At 40.5% G+C, this 24,572-nt stretch overlaps 1 protein-coding gene across 1 annotated transcript in view; it reads right to left on the bottom strand.

Annotated features, from left to right (window-relative positions):
- LOC126354003 (peroxidase-like) overlaps positions 1-24,572 on the bottom strand; it is a 268,422-nt gene that overhangs the window by 39,165 nt on the left and 204,685 nt on the right. Inside the window, exons 9-12 of the mRNA XM_050003316.1 lie at positions 22,653-22,798; positions 15,960-16,087; positions 6,422-6,535; positions 2,585-2,717 (exon numbers count right to left, since the gene is read on the bottom strand). Coding sequence (XP_049859273.1) covers positions 2,585-2,717; positions 6,422-6,535; positions 15,960-16,087; positions 22,653-22,798 — 521 coding nt within the window. The remainder of the gene's footprint in view (positions 1-2,584; positions 2,718-6,421; positions 6,536-15,959; positions 16,088-22,652; positions 22,799-24,572) is intronic.

The raw sequence follows: 24,572 nt of genomic DNA, 5'->3' as shown, positions 1-24,572 counted from the left end.
CATTTTGACGCATTCCTCAATTATTGTCCATGAATAAACTGAGTGGTTAACGTATGTTAGCATAACTGTAAATCGTATTCACTGTTCTGGGTAGCTAAAGCGCATGCATTAGTTGCAATGAAACCTGTTAGTGTTTGGTAAATTTGTGAAATTCTTTTAAATTGTACTTTTATCTTTGAAGTTACCACCGTAGTTTAGCCGAGCTGTCTAGGGCGCTGCAGTCTTGGACTGTGCGGCTGATCCCGGCGGATGTTCGAGTCCTCCCTCAGGCGTAGTTGTATGTGTTTGTCCTTAGGATAATTTAGGTTAAGTAGTGTGTAAGCTTAGGGACTGATGACCTTAGCAGTTAAGTCCCATAAGATTTCACACGCACGACCGTAATGGGAGCCTAGTATTCGACATGGGAAATGCCGTAAAAACATTTCAGAAACGTATCACAACACAGCTTGGTTCGATTAGAAAAAAATAAATGAGCTGCACTTGTCTGTGCCAGACATAATTGAGGCAGGCTGGGTGTGCGGACCTCGTGAGGGGCAAAGGCTCACATTCAGCGTGTCTCGGCTTTGCTCGTTCCTTGCCGGGAGTACGCGGTACAGCGCCACATTTCATTTAGTATTGCTGTGTGACATTTTTCGATCGACACAACTCTCTTCACATCGGCAGAATCGTGGTGTCAGTGCTGTTTACCCTTTTCTGTTTGTTCATGCTATGAAGGAAGTTCACATGTCCCGTGACTGTTTGCACAAAACGAGACGATCTACCGATCTAACGTCACAAGTCTTAAAAATGATTGGGAAAGGCAAAAGAGAGGGGTAAGAACTCTCAATATATATTTTGCAGTCACATAAGCGATGCGTACTGCAAATTTGCTGTGAAACAACATTACAATACCATGAAACAATAAGATTTGGTTCACAATGAAAGAGCAAAATAATTACAATGGTCGATATATGGAAGTCATGGTTCTGTACATCAATAAGCCCTTTCTGCTAAGTTTACAGGACTGCAGCACATTAACAAATTGGTGGTGTGAACAGAAAAGCTTATGGAGTCACTCGTATTATTCCACAGTCAGTTGCAACGGGTTTTGATGAAACTGAACAAAGAGTATGAAGATTATATATGTTACTGCAAAGTGCGTTGGTTAAGTCGAGGTCAATGCCTGGATCGATTTTTTAATTTAAATCTTGCTATTGCTGAATTCATGAAGGAAAAATGAGTCAGGAACTTATTTCTTATATGATGGGGACGCATTTAAAAAGAAAATGTCGCTGTGGAAGGGGGAACCGCAGTGTTAAGGAAAATGCGACATTGGAAGAGTCCATTCCAGCCTTGAAAGAATTACAAGGATAGTTTGCTAAATGTTTGATTACGCTGTCATTGTTATATCTGTTTTTGAGCTGTTTTCGAGACTGTTTGAAAGCGCCCCTGTGCACGCGTAGATTTAACTGAGTGACCTGGCAGTTCCTGATTTAATGAAAAGTCTTTTTACGTTAAAACTGTTCAGGACGTCTGTATTGCTTTACGCAGGTAGAATTTCCACGTGTCCATAATGAGGTTACAAAAGTGCTACACCATTTCGATTACCAAGCCAAATAAAGCACCATTAAATGGCAACCTGAGTGCAAAAATCTGTGAACTTCTCTGTGTCTGTCCATATGCTGATAGTCTGTACCAACTGAAAATTGTCTTATATCTTAAGTGCGCCAAAATTATTAAATTATACTGAAAATATGTTTTGTTTGTCATCTGCGTTGTTGAGAAATATGAAATATAAAACTAAGTCGTATGCAGTGCGACTGCACTGCTATTTAAACGCAGCGTGGTCGCTGTTTCTGCCTCTCCCCCCTCTTTGCGCTAGGACAGCATGATGTGGCGGTGGGGCAAGTGTGCATGAGACTGAGCGGTTTGCCACCCGTATCAGAGCATGGCTCTTGAGGCGAAATCTTGGCAGCCCTTTGTTTACAGTAACAACACTCACTGATTTTTACTGCATGCTGGATCCATGAACAATAGCAGAGGAATGTGTCTGCATTTGTTTACTGCATTCTGTAGGGCGTTCGTAATATTAGAGAACTTGCATTAGAAGAGCTGTGTCTCCTAGTAGCTAAGATGAATGTGCTCATAGCTCTTGAAGTATGCATGATATACCCCATATTACCGTACTTTTTTTCTTGTTTGGTTCATACTACCATCTCTCAAAACATGGAATACCTTTTTAGCATTCGTTATATTATATTCTACGTAGTTTGGAAGCTAAGGAGATGCTAACAACAGGCTTGCAAGACTACATTATGCATAATTCGTACGTTATCAAATGGGTAATTTTAGTTACTTAAGTAACTTTTGTTTTATTAAACTCGAAACACACAATTTAGCGTTCAGCTGAAACAAAATGAATAATGAAGGTAGTAGCAGTACAATACAAATAGTTTGTTTAACATTTAGTCCCATGGCCACTGTTAATTAAAATGTTAAGAATTAGGATGAGAAATTGTTTTAGGTATCCTAATCAATACAGTAGGAGGAAAGAAATGGTGTTAGCTTGGCAGGTGCAGCAGAGACAGAATGTGAGCGTGGTTACCGATGAACCTGTGGGCCTTGCTCCAGCGCTCTACGGCGGTGGGCAGCAGCGAGTGCGCGAACCGGAAGGCGGCGCCGGCGAACGCGTCGATCACGCCTGGGTTCACGTTCGGGTCGTAGCCGTCCCAGTAGCCCTGCAACACAAGCACGGTGCAGTGAAGAAAGAAAGCTGGAGGTAGACCCCACACAGTCGAATCACACTGTTATGAGATTTGGCGTCGCTGTTGGAGCTGACACAGTGCCGTGGACAACTGTCCTCATATTTGTGAAGAGGAGGCTTCAAGTCGCTGACCAAGCACCATGATGCCGGTTTTCCATAGGCTCATTACATTTCAACATTTACGTCATCGGGACGATTGACGTTCCTTCTTTGTTACTTCTTACTGATAGGATACGAAACGTATCGACACTTTAATCATGGGTGGTATGGTAAGAAACGTACACATAAAGATATCGAAAGAAGAGTATCGGTGCCTTGAGGTATCGATACTTATTTCTGACAGAAAGACTTGATAATCTCTATCGGCTCCAATCACCCCACCTTTGTTTTTAAAAACTATCAGCAATAGAAATACGAGCGTTTAATCAAGTACTGTTTTTACTTTCCTTACAAATTACAAAATTTAAAAGTTGTGGTCGTTAAATATGGAATTAGATTATTAAAAAACAACTTAGTAGAGTCCAAAAATAAACACATAAGGTCATATATAAACTTCCCATCCTTCCTCTGTACAGTAATTCGAAATCGATATTTTAGCCAGTGGTTTCGCTGACAAACTGTTACGACTATGACAACGCACCTTCTGCCTTTGAAAATAAACACTCAGAGAGCACTGATGTCGCTAGAAATGCCAGGTAGTTGTTGTCTAGCTTGGAGGAATAAAATTTTTTAATAACGCTATTTTTGAAACCCTGTCACCTTAAAACCCTATATTTTTTAAAAAATTCGCTTCTTTCTTCCGTCCATGTCGTCACGTATTTATACTAACGAATTTGTGGTGAGTTCCTATGGGACCAAACTGCTGAGGTCATCGGTCCGTAGGCTTACACACTACTTTATCTAACTTAGCTAAAGACAACACACACACCCATCCCCGAGGGAGGACTCAGACCTCCGACGGGGGGAGGGGGGGGGGGGGGGGCAGGAGCTACGCGAACCGTGACAAGGCGACTAAGACCTCGCGGCTACTAACAAATATTCTTCGGACGTCCATAGTTGAAATGGAGGACAGTGAGACGTCAGTTGGTATAAATTTATATTAAAAATAAAGAAATTCCTCCAGCTGTATTTAAGGTGTCGACAGCTTAAATATAACTAGAGGAATTTCTTCATTTTTAATATGAACTAACAAATACGTACTGTTTTATTCTCTCTCTTATTATCTTGTTAAATAAATAATTTTACCTTGCTATTGTGGTGAAGAGTTTTCCCAAATGCTTCTTCATTTATGAAATCTTTGCGGAAGACTTCAAATTTTTGGAACAGATTTCGCATCTCACTTCATTGTTATCGACTTTAGTAAAATATCGCCAAATTACATTTTTGTTAGACGTCGTTGTGTCTGCTGATTCTATAATTCTTGCACTTAAACTGTTTTAGACGAAAAAAAGGAAAGAAAAACTAATAAGTCGAACCGTGAAAACAAGGGGATTCCAGATGAAGGGAACATCGTCCAGTACGGAGAAGCGTCGCCAATTTTTAGTATATAAACGTAGATACACGTTTTCGTTTTCGATATTAAGAGCAAAATAGTACACAAAGTAAGTACTGGTACAGACTACTACGGCATATGGACAAAAATCTAGAGGCTGGTGAATGTGATGGAATGGGAAAGGGAAGGGGAGGGGTCGTAGAGGGTGGAGGAAGTTACCGTTTCCCACTAACCACAATGCATCGTCTCCCTCCCTCCCTCCCTCTGTAACCCGCAGCTCTTCCCTTCTTATCTTCTCATTCCCTATTCATCACATTCACCACCCCAGGATTTTTGTCCGTATGCCATAGTAGTCCATACCTGTACTCATTGTGTACTTTATTGCCCTTTGTACCCATTTTCTTTTAATCTTTGAGTTAATGTGATACAGGGTGTCCCACATAAAATTGATACCCCTCACGTAACGGTTAATTATCTATAGTCGAATTGCTTGCGAAGTGGCAACAGTCTCTCGAAAGTTGGCTACATTGCATTTTAACGGAAGGCTGAGTGCAGTCGTGAGTTTGTGCGTCATTGTTTTGAGAAGCTCGTATTGTTGTCACCGAAATTGAGCAGTTTGCATTAGAACAGTGAATTGATTTTGTGGTGTGTTACATACAGCCAGGCTCCACAACGAGTACGGAGATACTTCAAGCGAAGTATCCTGGACCAGGACTATTCTGGATTTGTACAAGAAATGGAGGGTTGTAGGATCTGTTCAGAATTCCTCTAATAGGCGACCGACAGTTATGACCGTGGACGGGACTCCCATGGATGTTCTGAGACGTCCCCGCAAGTCGGTAAGGGGATTATCGCAACGGATTTATGTACCTCGTAAATTGTGTCATCGTGTGCTGAAAGATATGAAATTAATAGTCTGTTTCGTGAGTATGACGCAAGAGTTGAAAGTAGAGGATCAGGAAAAAAGAGTTCGTTATTGTAACTGGCTGTTAGTATCAACTGCTAAAGATTATTCGGACGCCTTGCTTTACTTCATGTCAGCTGAAGCCTGGTTTCATTTATCAGGTTATGAAAACTCCTAGAATAGCAGATAGTGGTCGCGTGTTGCCAGTAATTTCATCACACGAAGTCAGCGATGTCTGAATGCCCATTGCCACCACTTCCAGCATCTGTTATAAACAGGTAACAGCATGTTTATAAATGTTACTATTATCTATTCTGTTTTGTTAGTTCATTGTTACTTGTATCTCGGAGGTAAGGCGTACCGATTTTATGTCGGACATCCTGTATATGGTATTTTGGTACATACCTTCTTCGCGCATGTTTCATTACTAGTTTGTGTTTAGATATCTTAAATAATATCTCTATAAATTGTGTAGTTCAATACGTTTAGGACAAAAAATGTTGGAATTACTTATTTATCTCCATATCTTTAGAGTCTAAACCACTTGGTACATCACTACATTGTATTTATTGTTTTATACGAATGTAAAATTGAAGCATTTCAATTTCGTGTTTTTCGTAAAGATGCATAATCTTTAAATGTCATGTATATACGGAAATAACCGTCTCTCTACTGCTAGACGCTCTAGCTGATGTGTGGACTGTCGTCTGTTCTGTCTTGAGTTTTCTGACGATGGCCTAGAAAACCGAAAGCCGGTTCACAAAAAAATATGAAATAGATGTTATTGTGGAACATCAGTACCGTGTATGTCAATTTTTAAATCTTCAGTTTACAAGGAAATTATATTTCCACAGAAGAGTACCATTCTCTACCACAGAACGGGTTTGCGATACTTCGTCAAGGACGAAACAGTGAAATCCTCTAGCTAGGCAATCTGATAACCACATGACTAAAAACGTCTAACAACGTTTGTTAGGTTACTACCACAAGCACCATGTTGTTTGCGGCCCCTGATTCACTACACTTGAATCAAGAAGAGCGACTGTAGGTTGAAATCGATCTTCGCGTTTACTCTCAGTGCCTCTGCAACTCACCCCCCATGTTCTGAGCTAAACTATAGTGGTTGTTGTAGGTGCTATATTGCTCGAGGTATGAGCCAACGGTCTTAATGTTTTGACTCGACTGTTGACACGTAACTCCCATGTTTATAGAAAGGAAGAAAAAGAGAAAGGAAGAAGTGGTTATATTACAACTATAGAACAAATTAGTATCCTTCACAAACCTCTTTCTGCGAGAGAAGACCAAATTTCTCCATGACCTCCTTGCCAAGAATGATGGGCAGGAATTCGTTGTATGTGATGTGCTGGATCTCAGCTATGACGATACGACGTGCTTCCTGGAACGATATGAAAGTAATGTTAATGGTAAACCTAAATGTAAGGTCAGGGATGCTCCCAAAGTTTCAGTGGAGTACTCTGTTCACAAACGCCTGAGACAGTGACAAATCTTTTAACTGAGTTTAACTACCACACTCGCAGCCGTACTTAGGATCTATAAGATCATTAGGCCGAATCAAAAAATTTTTATAATAACTCTTAAAATAATTATTTTCGAGCAATGTTGGAATTAAAAATCTATAATCAGATGTTTATCTGACTGCATAAAACGTTACTGAATTGATATGAGTAAAAATTTAAAAGAATTTAAATCAGTAAGGAATTAAACACGGTTGACATCGCTTTGATAACTATATTTGCAAAATAACAAAATGTTGCGACTCATGTCCATGGGAAAATCAGTATTTCATTTTAAAAATAACTGACTTGTAACTATATTCAGCCTTTTTAGGCAAGTCCAAGACAAAGAAAGGAATGTAACAAGCAAACAAATTTGACTTATATTTAATTAAAATTGCAGTTATTTCCGTAATTAACAGCCTTAAAATGAATACTACAGTTTTTGAAATTATATGGTTGCTGGTTTGAATGAAATGTGGAAGAAATCGGTTTTCCCCGAAATGGAACACATTTAAAGCTGTCAAAATTTTGTTAACCATTCATTTATAAGTCTCGATTTTTCCTACTGAAGTGCAACGAGTTTAAACTGGATGGCACTGGGAATTTGACGCTAGGAAGCGCGATGATTGCAGAGTGAATGTTGAGTTAATTCACGTCAGCTAGGTTGAGTAGACCTATATGTCTTAGTGATCGACAGGGCTACGTTGGCGGGAGCTATGCTCCTTGTAGCATTACCTATGGGGCCCGCTTCTTGGCAGTACGTGAATGCCAACCACATGGGCCCTTAGTTGTCTGACATTACCGCTATTTACTTGTGTGAGACATCCTCAGGTTTCTTTCCTGTTAGCCTCTCTTGGCCCATTCTTACGTCTTCATTCCCAAAAGTATTACCTTGCGAGGCTCGATGGTGCCCTACATTTTCATACTGTAGTCTCATCTTTCACGAGGGAGTGAAGCTTCCGCAGGTGTGGCAAAGCCAGCCTTCGTAGGAAGGCAAACTCGTTAGGCAAAGCCAGGCCCTTCAAGCTGGGGATTATGCGATAAGGCCGGTAAGCTGTAGCTGTTGTGGTTTTCAGTCCGGAGACTGGGTTTATGGAGCTCTCCAGGCTATTCTATCCTGTGCAAGCTTCTTCATCTCCGAATAACTACTGCTACCCACATCCATTGCTCTCCCTCTGCACAGTTTTCTCCCAAACACTTCCCTCCAACACTAAACTGATGATTCCTTGATGACTCAGAATGTGTGCTATCAACCGAGCCCTTCTTTAGACAAGTTGTGCCGCAAATTTCTTTTCACCTCAGTTTATTCAGTACCTCATTAGTCCCGTCATCTGTCCATCTAATCATCAATATTCTCTTGTAGCACCACATTTCAAAAGCATCTGTTCTCTTCTCGTCTGGACTGCTTATCATCTAAGTTTCACTTCCGTTCAAGACTACGCCCCAAACAAATGCTTTTAGAAACGAAACGATTTCCTAACAAATTTATATTCGATGTAAACAAATTTGCCTTTCTCAGAAACGTTTTTCTTGTCATTGCTTCTTTACGTTTTATGTCCTCTCTCCTTCGGCCATTAGTTTACAAGTAACCTATCAACGTAAAAATCATCATTCTTACTAATCTCAGAGCAAGCCTCGGACAAAAACCGGAAATCATGGACGACGACCAGCCAAGGAGAAACGTTAAGAATTACGTATTAAAGACATTATCAGTGTTGCCACATGGGACTTTCAGGGCGTGAGGACATGTAAGACCGAGCAAAATATTCAAAAATTGTAATATCAACATAGCAGCAATTACGGAAAAGATCTTGAAACGTGTTACATATTTAGAAGGTTACCGTATGCTGTGGAGTGGAGAAACACCTGAGGAAATAGCATGTAAGGGAGAAGCAGTATTGACAGACAGAAAAAGGGAAGGTAACATTCGGTAGTATGCTCCAGTAATCGAAAGGACCATCTCAGTGAGACTGAAATCTGAGAGAGTTTGCCCGCTTTAATGAACTGAATATAACCAACACATTGTTTTTAAAAAAGAGAGGTATACATAAATACACATGTCTCCTTGAGGCAACAGATCTCTCACTGATTATATAATAGTAAGTGGAAGTCTAACTTATGGGTAATAGGCACGGAAATATATTGGGTCAGAAAGTGACTACGGACCACTATCTTGTTGGATCAAAGACCCAGCTGTTCGAAAGATGAAAAAAAAGCAGAACAAGGGGAAAATGAAAGAAACCCAAACAAAGTCTTCAACGTGCATGCGTTTCAAAAAAGAGACTTTAAGGAATATGCATCAGTGCAGATTAGCAAAGCTAGGCCAACAAACAAGCATCATAACACAGGTCGATAAAAAAGTACCGGTACTACCTGAAAAACCCAAAACGAATCGAAAAATCAATTTTGAAACGAAGAGATAAGAGAAGCCGTAGATAAGAAAGCAGAAGCAGACTGAAGAAGCCAAAGAAAGATATAATTACATCAGAAATGAACCCAAAAACTAGTAATATAGCCTTATAGATTTTCATGGGACAGTCTTACAAGCAAAGTCGAACATGGCACTCGCGGTAGAGGGGAAATAGCACGTAAACGTGTCTGAATCTAAAAAGAACATTCAAAGACACTGCAACTGTAAATATCATTCCTTCAGACGACTGGATAAATCATTGTAAGAAATTATGGTTAAAACCGGATGCAGAAGAGGCAACGGAAGGAAAAGCATAAAAAGGGACGACTAATAGATTTGATAGAAACAAAACAGATACTGAAGGGAAAAAAAACTAGAAAATCACATGGATTATATTGCATTAACTCAGAACTGTTAAGATGTAGTGGACATTTCTAGGATTCAGAATGCTCCGTCTATAAAACGCGTTGGCGTTCAGGTGAAACCTCAGATGGATGAAGGTGTGCTGAAGTTGTTTCACTGTTTAAAAAAGGAGACAAAATAACATAACTACTTATAGGGGAATCTGTCATATAAATGCTTATTATAAACTTAAGAGCAGTGTAGTTAATGATAGGCTTCGAAACATATCTGACTCAGTTTTATTAGGACATCAAGGAGGCATCCATAAAGGAAGATCCTGTACCAAAAATGGTTTCATTCTAAAACTCCTCACGCAAAAAAGAGGCGAATTCAATTTACAAACAGATCTAGCGTTTATCGACTTTGAAAAAGTACGAGCAGATAATCACACACACAGTGGGGACAAATTATAAATAGCGGTACGTACATAAACTAAACAGGATAAGCCTAAATTGTAATCTGAAGATATAAAAAAAAGCTTCTTTTTTACGAAAACCATGTAAGGAGTAAGATAAAGATCAGTAATCGACTATCTAGGATACCACATAAATTTTAAAGACGAGAAAGACACAAATAAGAAAATTTATACTTATTAACATATATGTGGCACCATACGAAGCACATAAGAATGTAAAAGGAGAAGAAAAAACACAAATGAGATTTTATAAACTCGTAGCACTATCCACAGGACTGTGTTGTTGTTGTCGTCGTCTTCTTCAGTCCTGAGACTGGTTTGATGCAGTTCCCCATGCTGTTCTATTCTGTGCAAGCTTCTTCATCTCCCAGTACCTACTGCAACCTACATCCTTCTGAATCTGCTTAGTGTATTCATCTCTTGGCCTCCCTCTACGATTTTGCCCTTCACGCTGCCCTCCAATACTAAATCGGTGATCCCTTGGTGCCTCAGAGCATGGCCAACCAACCGATCCCTTCTTCTAGTCAAGTTGTGCCACAAACTTCTCTTCTCCCCAATCCTATTCAATACCTCCTCATTAGTTATGTGATCTACCCATCTAGTCTTCAACATTCTTCTGTAGCACATTTCGAAAGCTTCTATTCTCCCCTTGTCCAAACTATTAATCGTCCATGTTTCACTTCCATACATGGCTAGACTCCATACAAATACTTTCAGAAATGACTTCCTCACACTTAAATCTATACTCGATGTTAACAAATTTCTCTTCTTCAGAAACGCTTTCCTTGCCATTGCCAGTTTACATTTTATATCCTCTCTACTTCGACCATCATCAGTTATTTTGCTCCCCAAATAGCAAAACTCCTTTACTACTTTAAGAGTCTCATTTCCTAATCTAATTCCCTCAGCATCAACCTACTTAATTCGACTACATTCCATTATCCTCGTTTTGCTTTGGTTGATCTTCATCTTATATCCTCCTTTCAAGACACTATCCATTCCGTTCAACTGCTCTTCCAAGTCCTTTGCTGTCTCTGACAGAATTACAATGTCATCGCCGGAGCAGAAAATTGGACAGTATGATCAAAAGACATCAGAAATGAAGTTCCTTTGATCTGTGAAAGGCCATAAATGAAAAGACAAAATAAGAAATGAAGGAATAAGGAATGAAGGAATAAGGAATGAACTGAGGCTACAGCAGTTAACTGAAAAGTAATCCAACAGAAGCAGGATCGGAAAAAGCGTATATCGCCTCAGAGAATCTCTGGATAAGCAATGGAAACCAACTCTACTGGAACGAGGAGTGTGGGAAGGCCGAGGAAGAAATAGCTAGACCGGAACAGGCCATAAAGGCTAACCCTGAGCTGGCAAAACAAGAAGCAGAAGAAGAAGTAAAAGATTTGAAAGTAAACTCAGCATCATACTCAAACCCTATAACAAGATTCTGGCTTTGTGAGACAGATCGTCATCCAGCTGGAAGATACCATCACCATCGGGGACGATACCAAGCATGAAGGCAAGCAGGTGGTCCACAGTAATGTTCATGTAGTCCTGTGTTCTCACGGAGCCATTGATTACTACCGCAGGTCGCATGGAATAGGCCTACCTGGTTAACGTCCTCCATAGAATAATACTACCCCCATTGGCCTGCGTCCGTGCCGCAGTGCATGTTTTGAACAGACGTTCGCCTGGATGACTGCATATCTGGACGGACCATCGACCTGGTGTAACAATAAACGTGATTCATCCGATCGAGCCACACGTTCCTATTGATCCACGTTCCAGTCTCGATGAACACGTGCCCTCTGCAATCATAATTGACAATGTCAGTATGAGAACACGTAGGGACCGTCTGCTGCAGATTCCCATGTTCAACAACGCACACTGGACAGTGTGTTCCGAAACATGTGCTTACACCAGCATTGTATCGTGTTGCCGTAACTCACACTGAGCGCCGCCTGTCGTGCCTCCGAGCTCCACGTTCCGTGACGAGACTTGGACGTCCCACACCTCGTCTGCTCGTGGTTTCACCGACCTTAAACCACCCTCCATACGTGCTTACAATGGTAGCACGTGAACAGCCTACCAGTTCCGCTGTTTCCGAGATGCTCGTTCCAAGGCGCTGGAACATAACAATCTGCTCTTTGTCGACATAAGCGACCTTTGATAAAACTGTTTATGTCAGTGGATTTCCCCGTCTTCGTTCCTCTCCGTCGATAGAATGATTCCCCATGTGTCCTGCACCGGTTATACACTTTTGTTTCCGCGTCACGTGCCCGCAACAGCAACAAGCAGCTTCGAATTTAGCGGTGGGCAGAGGTCATAATTTGTCGGCTCATCAGTGCACACTGAGGTGACAAATGTCATAGGATACCTCCTAATATAGTGTCAGAGTCACCCTCGCCCGGCGTAATGCAGCAACTCAACTTGGAATGGACTCAAGAAACCGTTGAAGTCCCCTGCGGAAATGTTGAGCCATTCTGCCTTTGTAGCTGTCCATAATTGCGAAAGTTTTGCCAGTGTAGGATTTTGTGCACGAACTAATAACTCGATTATGTACAAGGATGTTCGATGGGATTCGTGTCGGACTATCTGGGTGGCCAAATCATTCTTTCGATCTCTCCATGATGATCTTCAAACCAATAGTAAACAATTGTTGTAGGTCGATAACATGGTGCATTGTCATCCACAAAAATTCTGTCGTTTTTTGGGAATGGTCTCCAAGTAGCCAAATAAAAACATTTACAGTCAATGATCAGTTCAGTTGGACGAGAGGTCACAGTCCATTCCCTGTAAACACAGCCAATACCATTATGGAGCCAGCAGCAGCTTGCATAATGCCTTGTTGACAACTTGTGCCCATGGCTTCGTGGGGTCTGCACCACACTCTAATTTTACAATCAGCTCTTACCAAGTGAAATCGGGACTCATATGACCAGGTGACGGTTTTACAGTCGTCTAGAGTCCAACCGATAAGGTCACGAGCCCAGGAGACGTGCTGCAGACGATGTCGTGCTGTTAGCAAAGGCACTCTGGTCGGTCGTCTGCTGTCATAGCCCATTAGCCCCAATTTAACCGTGCTCTCCAAAGGGGAATGTTCGTCGTAGGTCACATATTGATTTCTGCAATTACTTCACGTTGGTTGCTTGTCCGTTAGCACTGACAACTCTACGCAAACACTGCTGCTCTCGCTTATTAACTGAAGGCCGTCAGCCACTGTGGTGTCCGTGGTGAGAGGCAATGCCTGAAATTTGGTGTTCTCGGCGCACTCTCTACGCTGTGGGTCTCAGAATATTAAATTCCCTAAAGATTTTCGAAATGAAATGTCCCAAGTGTCTAGCTCCAACTACCATTGCGCGTTCAAAGTTAGATAATTCCCGTCTTACGGCTATAATCACGGCGTACACATTTTCACGTGAATTACCTGAGTACAAACGACAGTTACGTCAATGCTCTGCCCTTTTATACCTTGTGTACGCGAAACTATCGCTATCTGTATATATCCATATCTCTACACCTTAGTGTATGTCTTTCGTCGAACAAGGCAGGGTGATGTGCACTACAGCCTGTTTCTAGTCTCCTGTCCGGAAACCAGTAGTTTTAACTAACTAGCTCTTAAGAACTTGCAAACACTTTCGCCCTCCAGATCGCGGCAGATCTATGGATACGTACCTCTCCTTCGGAAGGTGGCCGGAGCCTTAACTCCCGTGGAGCATAAAAGCTAGAGTGTCGCCACACAAAGAATATTTGTAGTTTTTATTTTGCTATGCAAACATGGATGTATTTCGACGCCGGTTCTTATATCTACGTAACGTTTCGTACTGCGGTTTGCATTTTATTCTTCGTCGTTTGCGGAGTTGTCTGTTTCGGTATTATCTATGTTTCAGGTCTCACTTTAGACTTTGTCCAGATAGCGGTACTATAGCTAAGTTATTTAAGAGCTGCTGTTTGTGAGTGTGCATTTCTTGACGAGAGTATTTGTTGGATTGCAGCATGCACTCTACGATGCTACTCTGTTAAGTATACAAAATGTCTGTCTGGGAGCAGGTTTCTTCCCATTGGGTACTGTGTCTATGCTAAGCAACAAAATATTGGCTGAGATAAAACATCCCTTATCAATACTATAACAACAAAAATGTGTTATATGTGAAGAATCCAGACTCCTACCGTGGCGCTGTTGAGGAGGAACGTGAGGTTGAATTGCATCAAGTGTTGCAACGAAACTATAATGCAAACCAGCAGAGTGCTTCTTGATAAAAGCATCACAAAATGACGATTGAGAGAGGGACTGACTTTAAAACACAGACATAAAGTAGACAGGTTAACAAACTTTAGCGGCCTAGAAACGCAATGAGTAGCTTTCCTCCGTCTCTTCCTTCTCCTCACCACCACCACCATCACCATCACCAGGAGCCGCGGTCATTTGTCATTCACTGCTGGATTTAGACCTCCTGCAGTATTCTCTTTCAATTACAATCTTCAGCTTTTCGCAAACAAGTTTTTCTTTTTTTTGTCGTCAGTTCATCTTTCACTATCTTGTTCTCTAGGTCTCTTCTTATCATGAGTAGCTCAATGCACATTCTTCTCAGTCCATATCCCACTATTTTATCTCGCTATGTACCCAGCCTCCCGGCGTTTGTAATTCTGTAACATCAGCTCCTGTATTTCCGCTTATCCATTTCTGTGTTTTCTGGTCCCTTTTTGTTACATCTACCAGGCATCTTGGCATCGCGTGTTAGGCAACCCTCAATGTTTGAACTGTCAGTGCCTAATCGAACGTATCTGGACACCTGTTAGTGGGATGTAAAATCACACAAAATTGAAGGTTGTAGGTTCAACTAAATACCTAAGAATTACAATTATGAACAACTTAAATTTCAACCGTCACATAAAAATTACTGTGATGGATATGAACCGAAGAATGGGTTTTATTGACAGAAAACTTAAAAGATGCAATAATTTTACTAAAGCCGTCTTCTAGAACGTCCTTGCGCGGTATTGGGTCCTTACCAGATAGGACTGACGGAAGGCATCGAAAAGCTCAAAAGGGATAGCTCGTTTTGTGTTATGGCTAAATAGGGGATAGAGTGCCACGGATATGATAAGCGAATCGGACTGACAGTCGATAAAACAAAGGGGTTTTTCACTACGGCGAAATCCTTTCATGAAATTTGTATCACCAAAGTTCTCCTTCCAACGGGAGAGTATATATAACTGACAACCACATACATAGGGAGAAATTACCATCGTACTAAGATAAATCAAAATTCTAAATCAAACAATTCTGTCGGAGGAAAATCCACAAATGAGCATTATTCCAGAGCAACTTCTGGTAGAACTCTAAAGGAAAACCGAGCGAGGTGGCGCAGTGGTTAGCACACTAGACTCGCATTCGGGAGGACGACGGTTCAATCCCGTCTCCAGCCATCCTGATTTAGGTTTTCCGTGATTTCTCTAGATCACTTCAGGCAAATGCCGGGATGGTTCCTTTGAAAGGGCACGGTCGATTTCCTTCAGCATCCTTCCCTAATCCGAGCTTGTGCTCCGTCTCTAATGACCTCGTTGACAACGGGACGTTAAACACTAATCTCCTCCTCCTCCTCTAAAGGAAAAATTTAGGTGTTCATTTTTTCCGCGTGCTATTCGAGAGTGGAAGGGTCGAGAAATAGACTGGATAGGTTCTATGAAACCTTCCGCTAAACACATTAGTGGGATTTTCAGAGTAGTCATATATATGTAGGTTTATGTTCACCTCTTTCGACTGTTAAGCAGTTATCGTATTACGTGATCGAGATGTGATTCGTAACCTGTAACTCGCCGGATGCAATAAGGCGTTATTTTTAGCGCGATCAAGACAATTTTATTAAAAAACATAATTGAATGAATTACGTCTCATGCTCCAAGCGGCAGTGTAAAATTTCACCTTACAAAGCGGGCTGAGTCAGCGAAAAATTCGTGTCAGCACAAGAACAGCGAGAATGCAGTAGAAAAAGAAAGTAAATAAGTCATCCACTTGACAGTGAATGGGCGCCAGCGGAATGTTCTGCGCCGTATGTAGAGCGCGACGGCCTCTGACCTGGAAGAGCGTCTCGTCGTCCCAGTGGGGGTTGACCTGGGCGAGTCCGTTGGCGAGGCGGTTGTGCTCCCGCGCCATCAGCGTGTGCATACACGCCAGCACCAGCTGCTCGTTCACTCGAATCTCACCTGCAACCAAGGCGCATTATTGCTTTCTAAACAAAAATGCAATCAAAGATTTCAAATCCAAGTTTTACTTATTTACTGATCTGCTTCATTAGAGTTCGTTGCTTAATAAATTTTGCGGAACATGTAACTAAAAAACTGTGGCTTTGTTTCTTTCGTAAACATGTAAAACAGAATTTTTGCAACAAACGCAAATATGACGTTCCAATACCAATAGCAAATCGTATACGGACCACTGACAAATTTGTAACATCTCTAGCTGCTAATATACTGTTTTCTAACAGTGTTGATTCTTCAAGTAGCCTATAAACTTCATGGGCTTATCCCATAATTTTATATGGTCTGCAGTGATAGAATTAATAGCACACTTAATGTGCGTACCCACAGAGCAAATGGTGAGCAAGAGATCGTGTTCGCACTACAAAAATGTCTGGCAATTTATTGAAAATATGATATTCTGTCAGCCATACTGAATCCCTTATCTACTCATGAATATGAATGGAAAATTGAGGTTGGAAAAATGAAGAGCCCTAATTCAACAACATTGGTTGACTTACAGGTGATAGAGGTGTTTGATTCTTTTTAACAATATTATCATGTAGAGGTCTGATAATTTATTAAACTTTTAAAAATTTACCAGAAAGTAATACACTCCAGGGCTGTTTCGACAGCTATTCACATATTAACTGTCATCTTAAAAATATTTATGTTATTTAATTATACTGATTCAATACATTAAATAATACAAGTAATTTTATAATTACCTACTGTCACCTCTACAAAACAGATAATGAAAATTCTATTTTTCAATCATTAATATTAAAATTTGAGAAACGCAGTACATTAGATAAAGATGATAAACGATTTCATGTCAATTTCAGCAGTAAGAGATGTGAACAGACTTCAAGAAAAATAAAATCATCTTTTTGTGTATGGCACCATGTTATTTAATTAGTTTCATGTGCCGTGGATCATTTGCACATTTAATCGTAATAACGTGGAACGAGTCATTTTTCATTCATTTTTCACATGATTAAGTAAATATGGTTACATGATGACCATTCCTAAATTTTTTTGCGGTTGTGAATTATTAATCACTTTTACATCTTACATAAATAGAACTTTTTCTACGAGAGGTAAGAAGTTGACAAGATGGAACCATTTCAGTTTGTGTCCAAATTAAAATTTTCTGTCTGTCAGACGTTCTACGTCTCTGGGTAAGTGATCAAAAATTTTGGTGACAGCGCTGTGGAACCCTTTTTGTGCTACAAACTACCTTAGTGTAGAACAATGAATATTATTTTTCTTCTGGTATTGTTATAATGTATATCACTGCTACTTTTGAACTGTATGGATGAATTGCAATAGTCAAAATGCTTAGCGCCTTAAACAAAGGTCTACAAGATGATCATGGGTGAGCACCACATGTTGCTACAGCAGGTTTCTGAGCAACGATTACTTTCTTTCTTAAAGATGAGTTACCCCAGATCATGATTCCATATGATATTACTGAATGCAAATTGTCAAAATATGTGAACTTAATAATTTGTCACCTCCCCAAGATGTGCAATAATTGAAGTGGAAATGAGGATCATTTTCACAAACTCAGCTACACAAATTTGGAAAAAAATAATTTTTACTTATAAATGAGACAAATTCATTGCAGTACACGGATTTTATGAAAATTTCCTGTTTGTCTGTTTAATGTTACATTTATAACTGAAATTTTTGTAATTTCAATGTCTACAAGAAAGAGTTTCCTCTCTGATCATTGTCGAAGTGAAGAAAACTAACACAGCTTCAAAGACATTGATCAATCAGCTGTAATAGAAACCATGTGAAAGCAAAAAACCCTGACAATGTAAAGAAACGAAAGGGATGTTTTGTTACATCTTCAGAAGATGACAGAGTTCTATGGGAAGGCCCCTGAGCCTTGCCGTGCACATTACAATGAAAATAGTGAACTACAGTAACTTAATGAACCAATTTGTTAAATTAATATTTGTTCAGCAGGATAAAATAAGCTTCAACATTAATGCTACAAAATAATTAATCTTTAGATGTTCTGTCTTAGAAAAAATTAATGGTTTTTACCAATTTTTAGATTTGTAACTGATAGGTCATAGAAATGTTTTTTCACCATTGTATTATACATCTAGAGTTTATTTGTGATATATAATTGTGTAAGATATCAGCAATGTATGGATATACTGTTCAAGTAATTCAATAAAATGTTTCCTGGATATTTTTGTTTTTTTTGTTTGTAGTTGTTGACATTTGTGAAAACAGTCCTTAAATGGAACTGAACTGAGTTCATTGGAGAGTTTGAAAACGTAGTTGTCTCCAGTTTCAATTCTCGTCGATATGGACACCAAAAGTTTTCGAAGTTTCTGCCCTAGTTATGATTTCCTCATCATGTGCTACATTTTTTTATTTCTTCTGTTGCTGTATGTTTGGATTGATTGCAATACTATCGTCATCTGCAAAAAGGAATAATTATGGTTGTTGTTTATTAGGTGGACGGTCGTCTACGTACACGAGAAACAGTAGTGGACCTAAGGTTGTACCTTGTCGAATCCTATTAGTGATTTTACCCCAGTCAAAAAAAATCTCTCCTTCTTACATTTGTTGAATTTTTAAACAGAACGTTCTGCATTCTTTTCGCTAGGTGTGGCATAATCCACTGGTAGGCTGTGCCATCAGTTCCGTAAAATCTCACTTTATCTGGGAGAATCTACATCTGCATTCCACAAGCCATCTTACGGCGTTTGGCAGAGCGTACTTTGTGCACCACTGTAACTCCTTTCCCTTTTTCCTGTTCCAGTCGCAAACGGTTCACGGGAAGAAAATTTTTAGGTAAGCTTCTGTGTGAGCTCTAATTACTATGATTTTACATTCATGGACTTTTGGCGAGATATGCGTGAGAAACGCTATACATTGTTTGACTTTTCTACGAACGTACGCTCTCGGAATTTTAATGAGTAAACCACATCCTGATGCAGAACACCTCGCTCGCACTATTGGCCACTGGAGTTGGCTGGTATCTCCGATGTTGCTTTCGCGCTTGCTAAATGAAGCTGTAACGAAACGCTCTGCTCTTCTTGGGATTGTATCTATTTCCGTCAGTCTTGTCAAGTATGGACCTCAGACTGACGAGCAATATTCAAGCACGGGTTTTGTAAGCTACGTTCTTTGTGGATGGGTTACACTTCATGAGGACTCTTCCAGTCAATTCCAGCCCGGCGTACCTTATGGACGACAAATTTTATATGGTCGTTTCACTTTAAATCGGTCAGTACCATATTCCTTGATACTTTATGACCGTAACTGCTTACAGCGATTCTTCTGCAATCGTGTGATCTTACAAGAATGGGCCTGTGTGCCTATTTATGAGCAATACGTTACATCTGTTTATGCCGAGAGTCAACTCCCAATCCCTGCTCAAAACCTCTATCCTCTGTAGGTTTTGCCATATTTCGCTATAATTTTATAGAGACGGCGGGGCAGGGGTGTATCGAACACCTTCCGGAAATCAAGATACACGGGAGCAACCTGGGCGCCTGTATTTACTGCTTTATGTGACTTACACAGCCGCATGCCTTAGGCAGATCACAGAAAATATCAACTGGTGCTAATTTGTCATTTAATGCTTGTAAAACTTAGTGACTGTATGGATAAATCCCATTCTCGGTTGAGAAAATCCAAACTGATTTACTAAAGATATCATTGTTACTCAGGTAAAATATTACACTAGATTACATCACCTTCTAAAAAAAAATTTGGAAAATCATGTCAGTAGTGAGATGGGTCGATTGTTATCGGCATCGCTCCTGTCACCTTTATTACAGAAGAATTTAACAACAGAATATTTCAATCTCGCTGGACAAATGCCCTACATATTTCAGAAAAGACAGCATTTTTGCTGTATGAATATTATTTAAATAACTTAGTGGGAATCAAAGAGACACTGTGATGTGATAAAATTTTGATTTCGCACGTCATTTATGAAACTAGAAAGCGCTTCCAAAGATTTGGCTAAGTTGTACACGGACTATCCGGGCAAACTTTTGGATGACTTCCTTATAGTTCAGGATTTTTCAAGACTGCAGTTAAGTATGCTTGGAAAATTCACGGCTCCATAATTTGCACTAATCTTTTATGACGTGAGAATCTAGACGTTCCTGGGCTCCTTTCGTGGTGTTGAACGGTGTTGCACATGCAGGGGATGAATGGGTTGGAGAAAACTTTTAATTTATTCGCGGAGTCTATGGGAACACGATAGTAACTTCACAAAAGGTTTATTGGAATTCAATTTTGGAAGCCCGGTTGCCAAAAGTAATACGAACTTTTTTTTTTTACCAATTCGTTTTCCTTCCACCGACGCTACTCTGCTATGATTAGTACTGCAATTAAGATAGCCGACTTTTACAGAGGTACCGTTACAGTGCACAATTAGTTTACTACGTAAGAAGGAAGTTTATAAAGTACCGTCGACAACGAAGTCGTTAGAGATACAGCTCCAGTTCAGATAGTTATGTGGAACAATTAGGAATTGAAGAAATCATTCTGTCATTCACCCAAAACTACTTAGTGGCTTGGATGGTGATTGTAACTTATCCAGAATATGAGCGCTGCCCACATGCTCCTGGATGTTACTGAAGAGGAAGAATGCAGTAAGTTCGACTAAACATTGCAAGTAATTTTTAGAGGCAGGCCGATTCATATTCAGATGAGAATAAAGAAATGTTCTGCAAGGATCACGACGAGTCTTCTACACTCTACCTACAAGTGATCTGATTGTAATCAGAACTGCGAGCAAAACGAGTTCGTTTTTGCCAATGGTGAAGGTATTAATAATAAATCAAGAGAAAAATCTGCACAAGAAGTTACAACGAAAGTTATTAAGAAGGATTACGTAAAATGATTACTTTTAACTTCGGAAAGACAGAACATACACAGTTTTTTAGAGCTAAAAGTTAAGAATCACTGGTGAGTATAATATACCACCAGGAATGAAGTAACAAAAAGGATACAAAAGTATTTTTTTTTGAATGAATTAGAGTCGGAATGCGGTATTCAGGCACATTCAACTTAGCGCACATACAGCTTAGGGCACATACAACTTACATACAAGCTAATAACAAAGAATGTTAACATTGTGCTATTTTCTTTCGCTCTACAGCGGAGTATGCACTGTTTTCAAACATACTGGCTGATTAAAACTGTATGTTGGAACCGTGATTCGAACACAGAATCTTGTCTTGCACGGGAATTGCTGTTACCGAATGAGCAACTGCTTTTACAATTTTTTTTAAAGGTACGAGTCTTTTCCTTGCAGCCTTGCCTTTCACTTACCATTCTTGCTTTCTCCGGCCTGGCTACTCCGCCATTAATAATACAGAATTATAATGAGACCACACGGTATTGAAGTGCTGACTCAGAGCAAAACAGCGTCATGCGTCTGTTAAAAGAAAAAAACTAAACAAACTCTTTATTGTTGAAATATTCACGGCTTAGAGCGAAAGATCCATTCTCACAACTATCCCTTCTTCTGGGACTGATAGCCGAGGAAGATATGCCGGAGAGCTTACGCGACTTTTGGAAACTAGGTGAGAAAAACTTCAATAAGACTGTAGTCATCTGTTAAATGATGCTTTATTCACGATCGCTTTCACTTCGCTAAAGTAGCATCTGCATGTTTTTCTACATAGAAAGGAAAGCATTTCTTCTGAACACCTAGATTTGCCATTATAAATGGGGCCTCCTGTTTCTGATGTTCACTCTCGGTTCTGACTAGTTATTGGTAAGTTGTCTCAAATACGTTTCATAATTTTACAAGGTTTTTTATTATTTTTTGTCCTTCATGTGCACTCAGTCTGCACGTGTTGGCCCGACGGCTTAATTAACTTCTTGCTTCCCGATTTTTACTCTTGCATGTATTTCTATATTCGTACTAACGGGTCTGGTTAATGGGTTGCATTTCCCACACAGACGCTCTATTGATAGTGTCTTATTTTATGCTTCTTATATTACATTTCAGTCCTGTTTATTACATAAACTACCGTTATTTTTGCCATAGTGCCTTAGCCCCTGCACTATTCGCCCCAGTGCTCTGCCGGTTATTAATCGTTGTCCACTCCCTCCCTTTATGGGGTTGGGTTCTGTTGGGGCGTGTCCGTGTGCTAATCTATGTGACACTACTTTAGATACTATTTATTTGGGTTTATTTTACTGGCTATCCAACATTAATTTTTTTAAATATATAGATTACAAGAATGCTTTCCTTTCTGTGTGAACCCATCTGAAGAGGATGCTTTAAGGCAGCGAAGCCGCTCGCGAATAAGTCATCAATTAACAGGTGTTTTCGGTTTTATCCACGTTGAAACTACCACGAATTCCAATGACTGTAGCTGCCTACATTATAATGATGTAGGTGAGAAGAAGCAGAAGTAAAGTAGTGGGTGTGGGATAGTTCAGCTGATACGAGCATTGCCCGAGAAAGACAAGGTCCCACATTGTAGGCCAAGCCCGACATAATCTGACAGTAGCTTTTCCGGCAGATACTGACCTCCCTCGAAGCAGTACATGGACCTGTTGGGCCGCGTGCAGCCCTCATCCGGGATATCCAGCTTGAGTGGCAGCAGGTCCTTGAGGCCGAACTCGTTGAACACCGGGTTCATGCGTAGCAGACCGCCGTAGCCGGCGCGTAGGTGCCTGTAAGTCATACAGGACCACATCTAAATCTGAACAAGTAAACGAGGTTATTAACTGTAATAACTAATAATATATTTGCCAATTAGAGTCTGTCACGTCATTTAAATGCTTTCAAGTAACACTATAAAGTGATATGAAAAGGAAGGAACACGCCAAATGGGTGGTAGGGACGTCGTCTGGAAGACCTAGATGTGGGAGAGCAAGATTCGCTTGTTAATAAAGTCAGCCCTAGGAAACTGCCAAAGGACTGTTAGATATGCAATGTTGGATTCCATACTAAATTAGAATGAAATAGTATAATTAACTAGGTCATACACTCTGAGGAAAAAAGAAAAGAAAACGGCGCACCACGAATGGAACAGAAATCTGTAGATGTCATGTGACTGTACTGAAACAAACAAATGATTTATCTTAGAGAAAATCACAAACTGACAAGTCAATAACGCGTTAAAACAACTCTGGTCCCTACGCAAGCGGGTATTCGGCTTGCATTGATAGAATTATTGAATGTCCTTCTGGCGGATATCGTACCATATTCTGTTCAATTGGCATGGCGCTCATAATGCTCCTATCCTTCGCAATTGGGGTGAGATTCTGTGACCTTGCTACTGGCTAAGGCAAGGTTTGGCAAGCACGAAGTGAAGCAGTAGAAACTCTCGCCATGTGGGGTGGGCATTATCGTGCTGATATGTGAGCCCAGGAGGCTTCCCTACAAGGGCAAAGAAACGGGGCATAGGATATCGTCGACGGACCACTGTGCTGTAAGAGTTCCGCGAATGACAACCAAAGGGATACTGCTTTGAAAACAAATGTTCCCTCAGATCATGACTCCTGAGTGTCGCTCCATGTGGCTGGCGACAGTCAGGCTGGTATCCAACCGCTGTCCGGGACGTCTCCAGACACGTCTTCGCTGGTGATCTGGACTCATTTCGAGGCGGGACTCATCAGTGAAGGACATTCTACTCCAGTCAATGAGATTCCAGGCCGAAGAGTGTCTGGGGACGCCCCGATTTCCGTCACATTTGGATAACTCCTTCATGGTGCGACGTTTTTCTCCTTGTCTTAGAATGTATTTAGTACCTATGTAATGATCCTAACGCTGGAATATGCCAACGGCCTTGCCAGTCATATCACCGAAGTTAAGGGCTGTCGGGCTGGGCTAACACTTGGATGGGTGAGCATCCATTCTGCGTATCGTTGTTGATAAGTGGAGTGCACTCAGCCCTTGTGAGGCAAACTGAGGAACTACCAGATTGAGAAGGAGCGTAATGTGACACATGGCTGGGAGAGCGGTGTGCTGGCCACATGCCCCTCCAAATACCTATCCAGTGACGCCTGTGGGCTGAGGATGACACGGCAGACGGTCGGTACTGTTGGACCTTAATGGCCTTTTCGGGCGTAGTTTAGTTTTTAACACCGGCATGGAGAACTCTCACCAAAAGTAGTCTGCCAGGATCAAATACAGATCTTCATTTGAAGGAGCAATGTAAATATACCAGGTGATCAAAAAGTCAGTATAAATTTGAAAACTGAATAAATCACGGAATAATGTAGATAGAGAGGTACAAATTGACACACATGCTTGGAATGAACCAAAAAAATACAAACGTACAAATGTGTCCGACAGATGACGCTTCATCTGATCAGAATAGCTATAATTAGCATAACAAAATAAGACAAAGCAAAGATGATGTTCTTTACAGGAAATGCTCAATATGTCCACCATAATTCCTCAACGATAGCTGTAGTCGAGGAATAATGTTGTGAACAGCAC

The sequence above is a fragment of the Schistocerca gregaria genome, chromosome 1 (assembly GCF_023897955.1).
Source record: "Schistocerca gregaria isolate iqSchGreg1 chromosome 1, iqSchGreg1.2, whole genome shotgun sequence".
Taxonomy (NCBI): Eukaryota; Metazoa; Arthropoda; class Insecta; order Orthoptera; family Acrididae; genus Schistocerca; species Schistocerca gregaria.
Note: the sequence above shows the minus strand (reverse complement) of the source record. Positions and strands in the feature narration are given on the sequence as shown.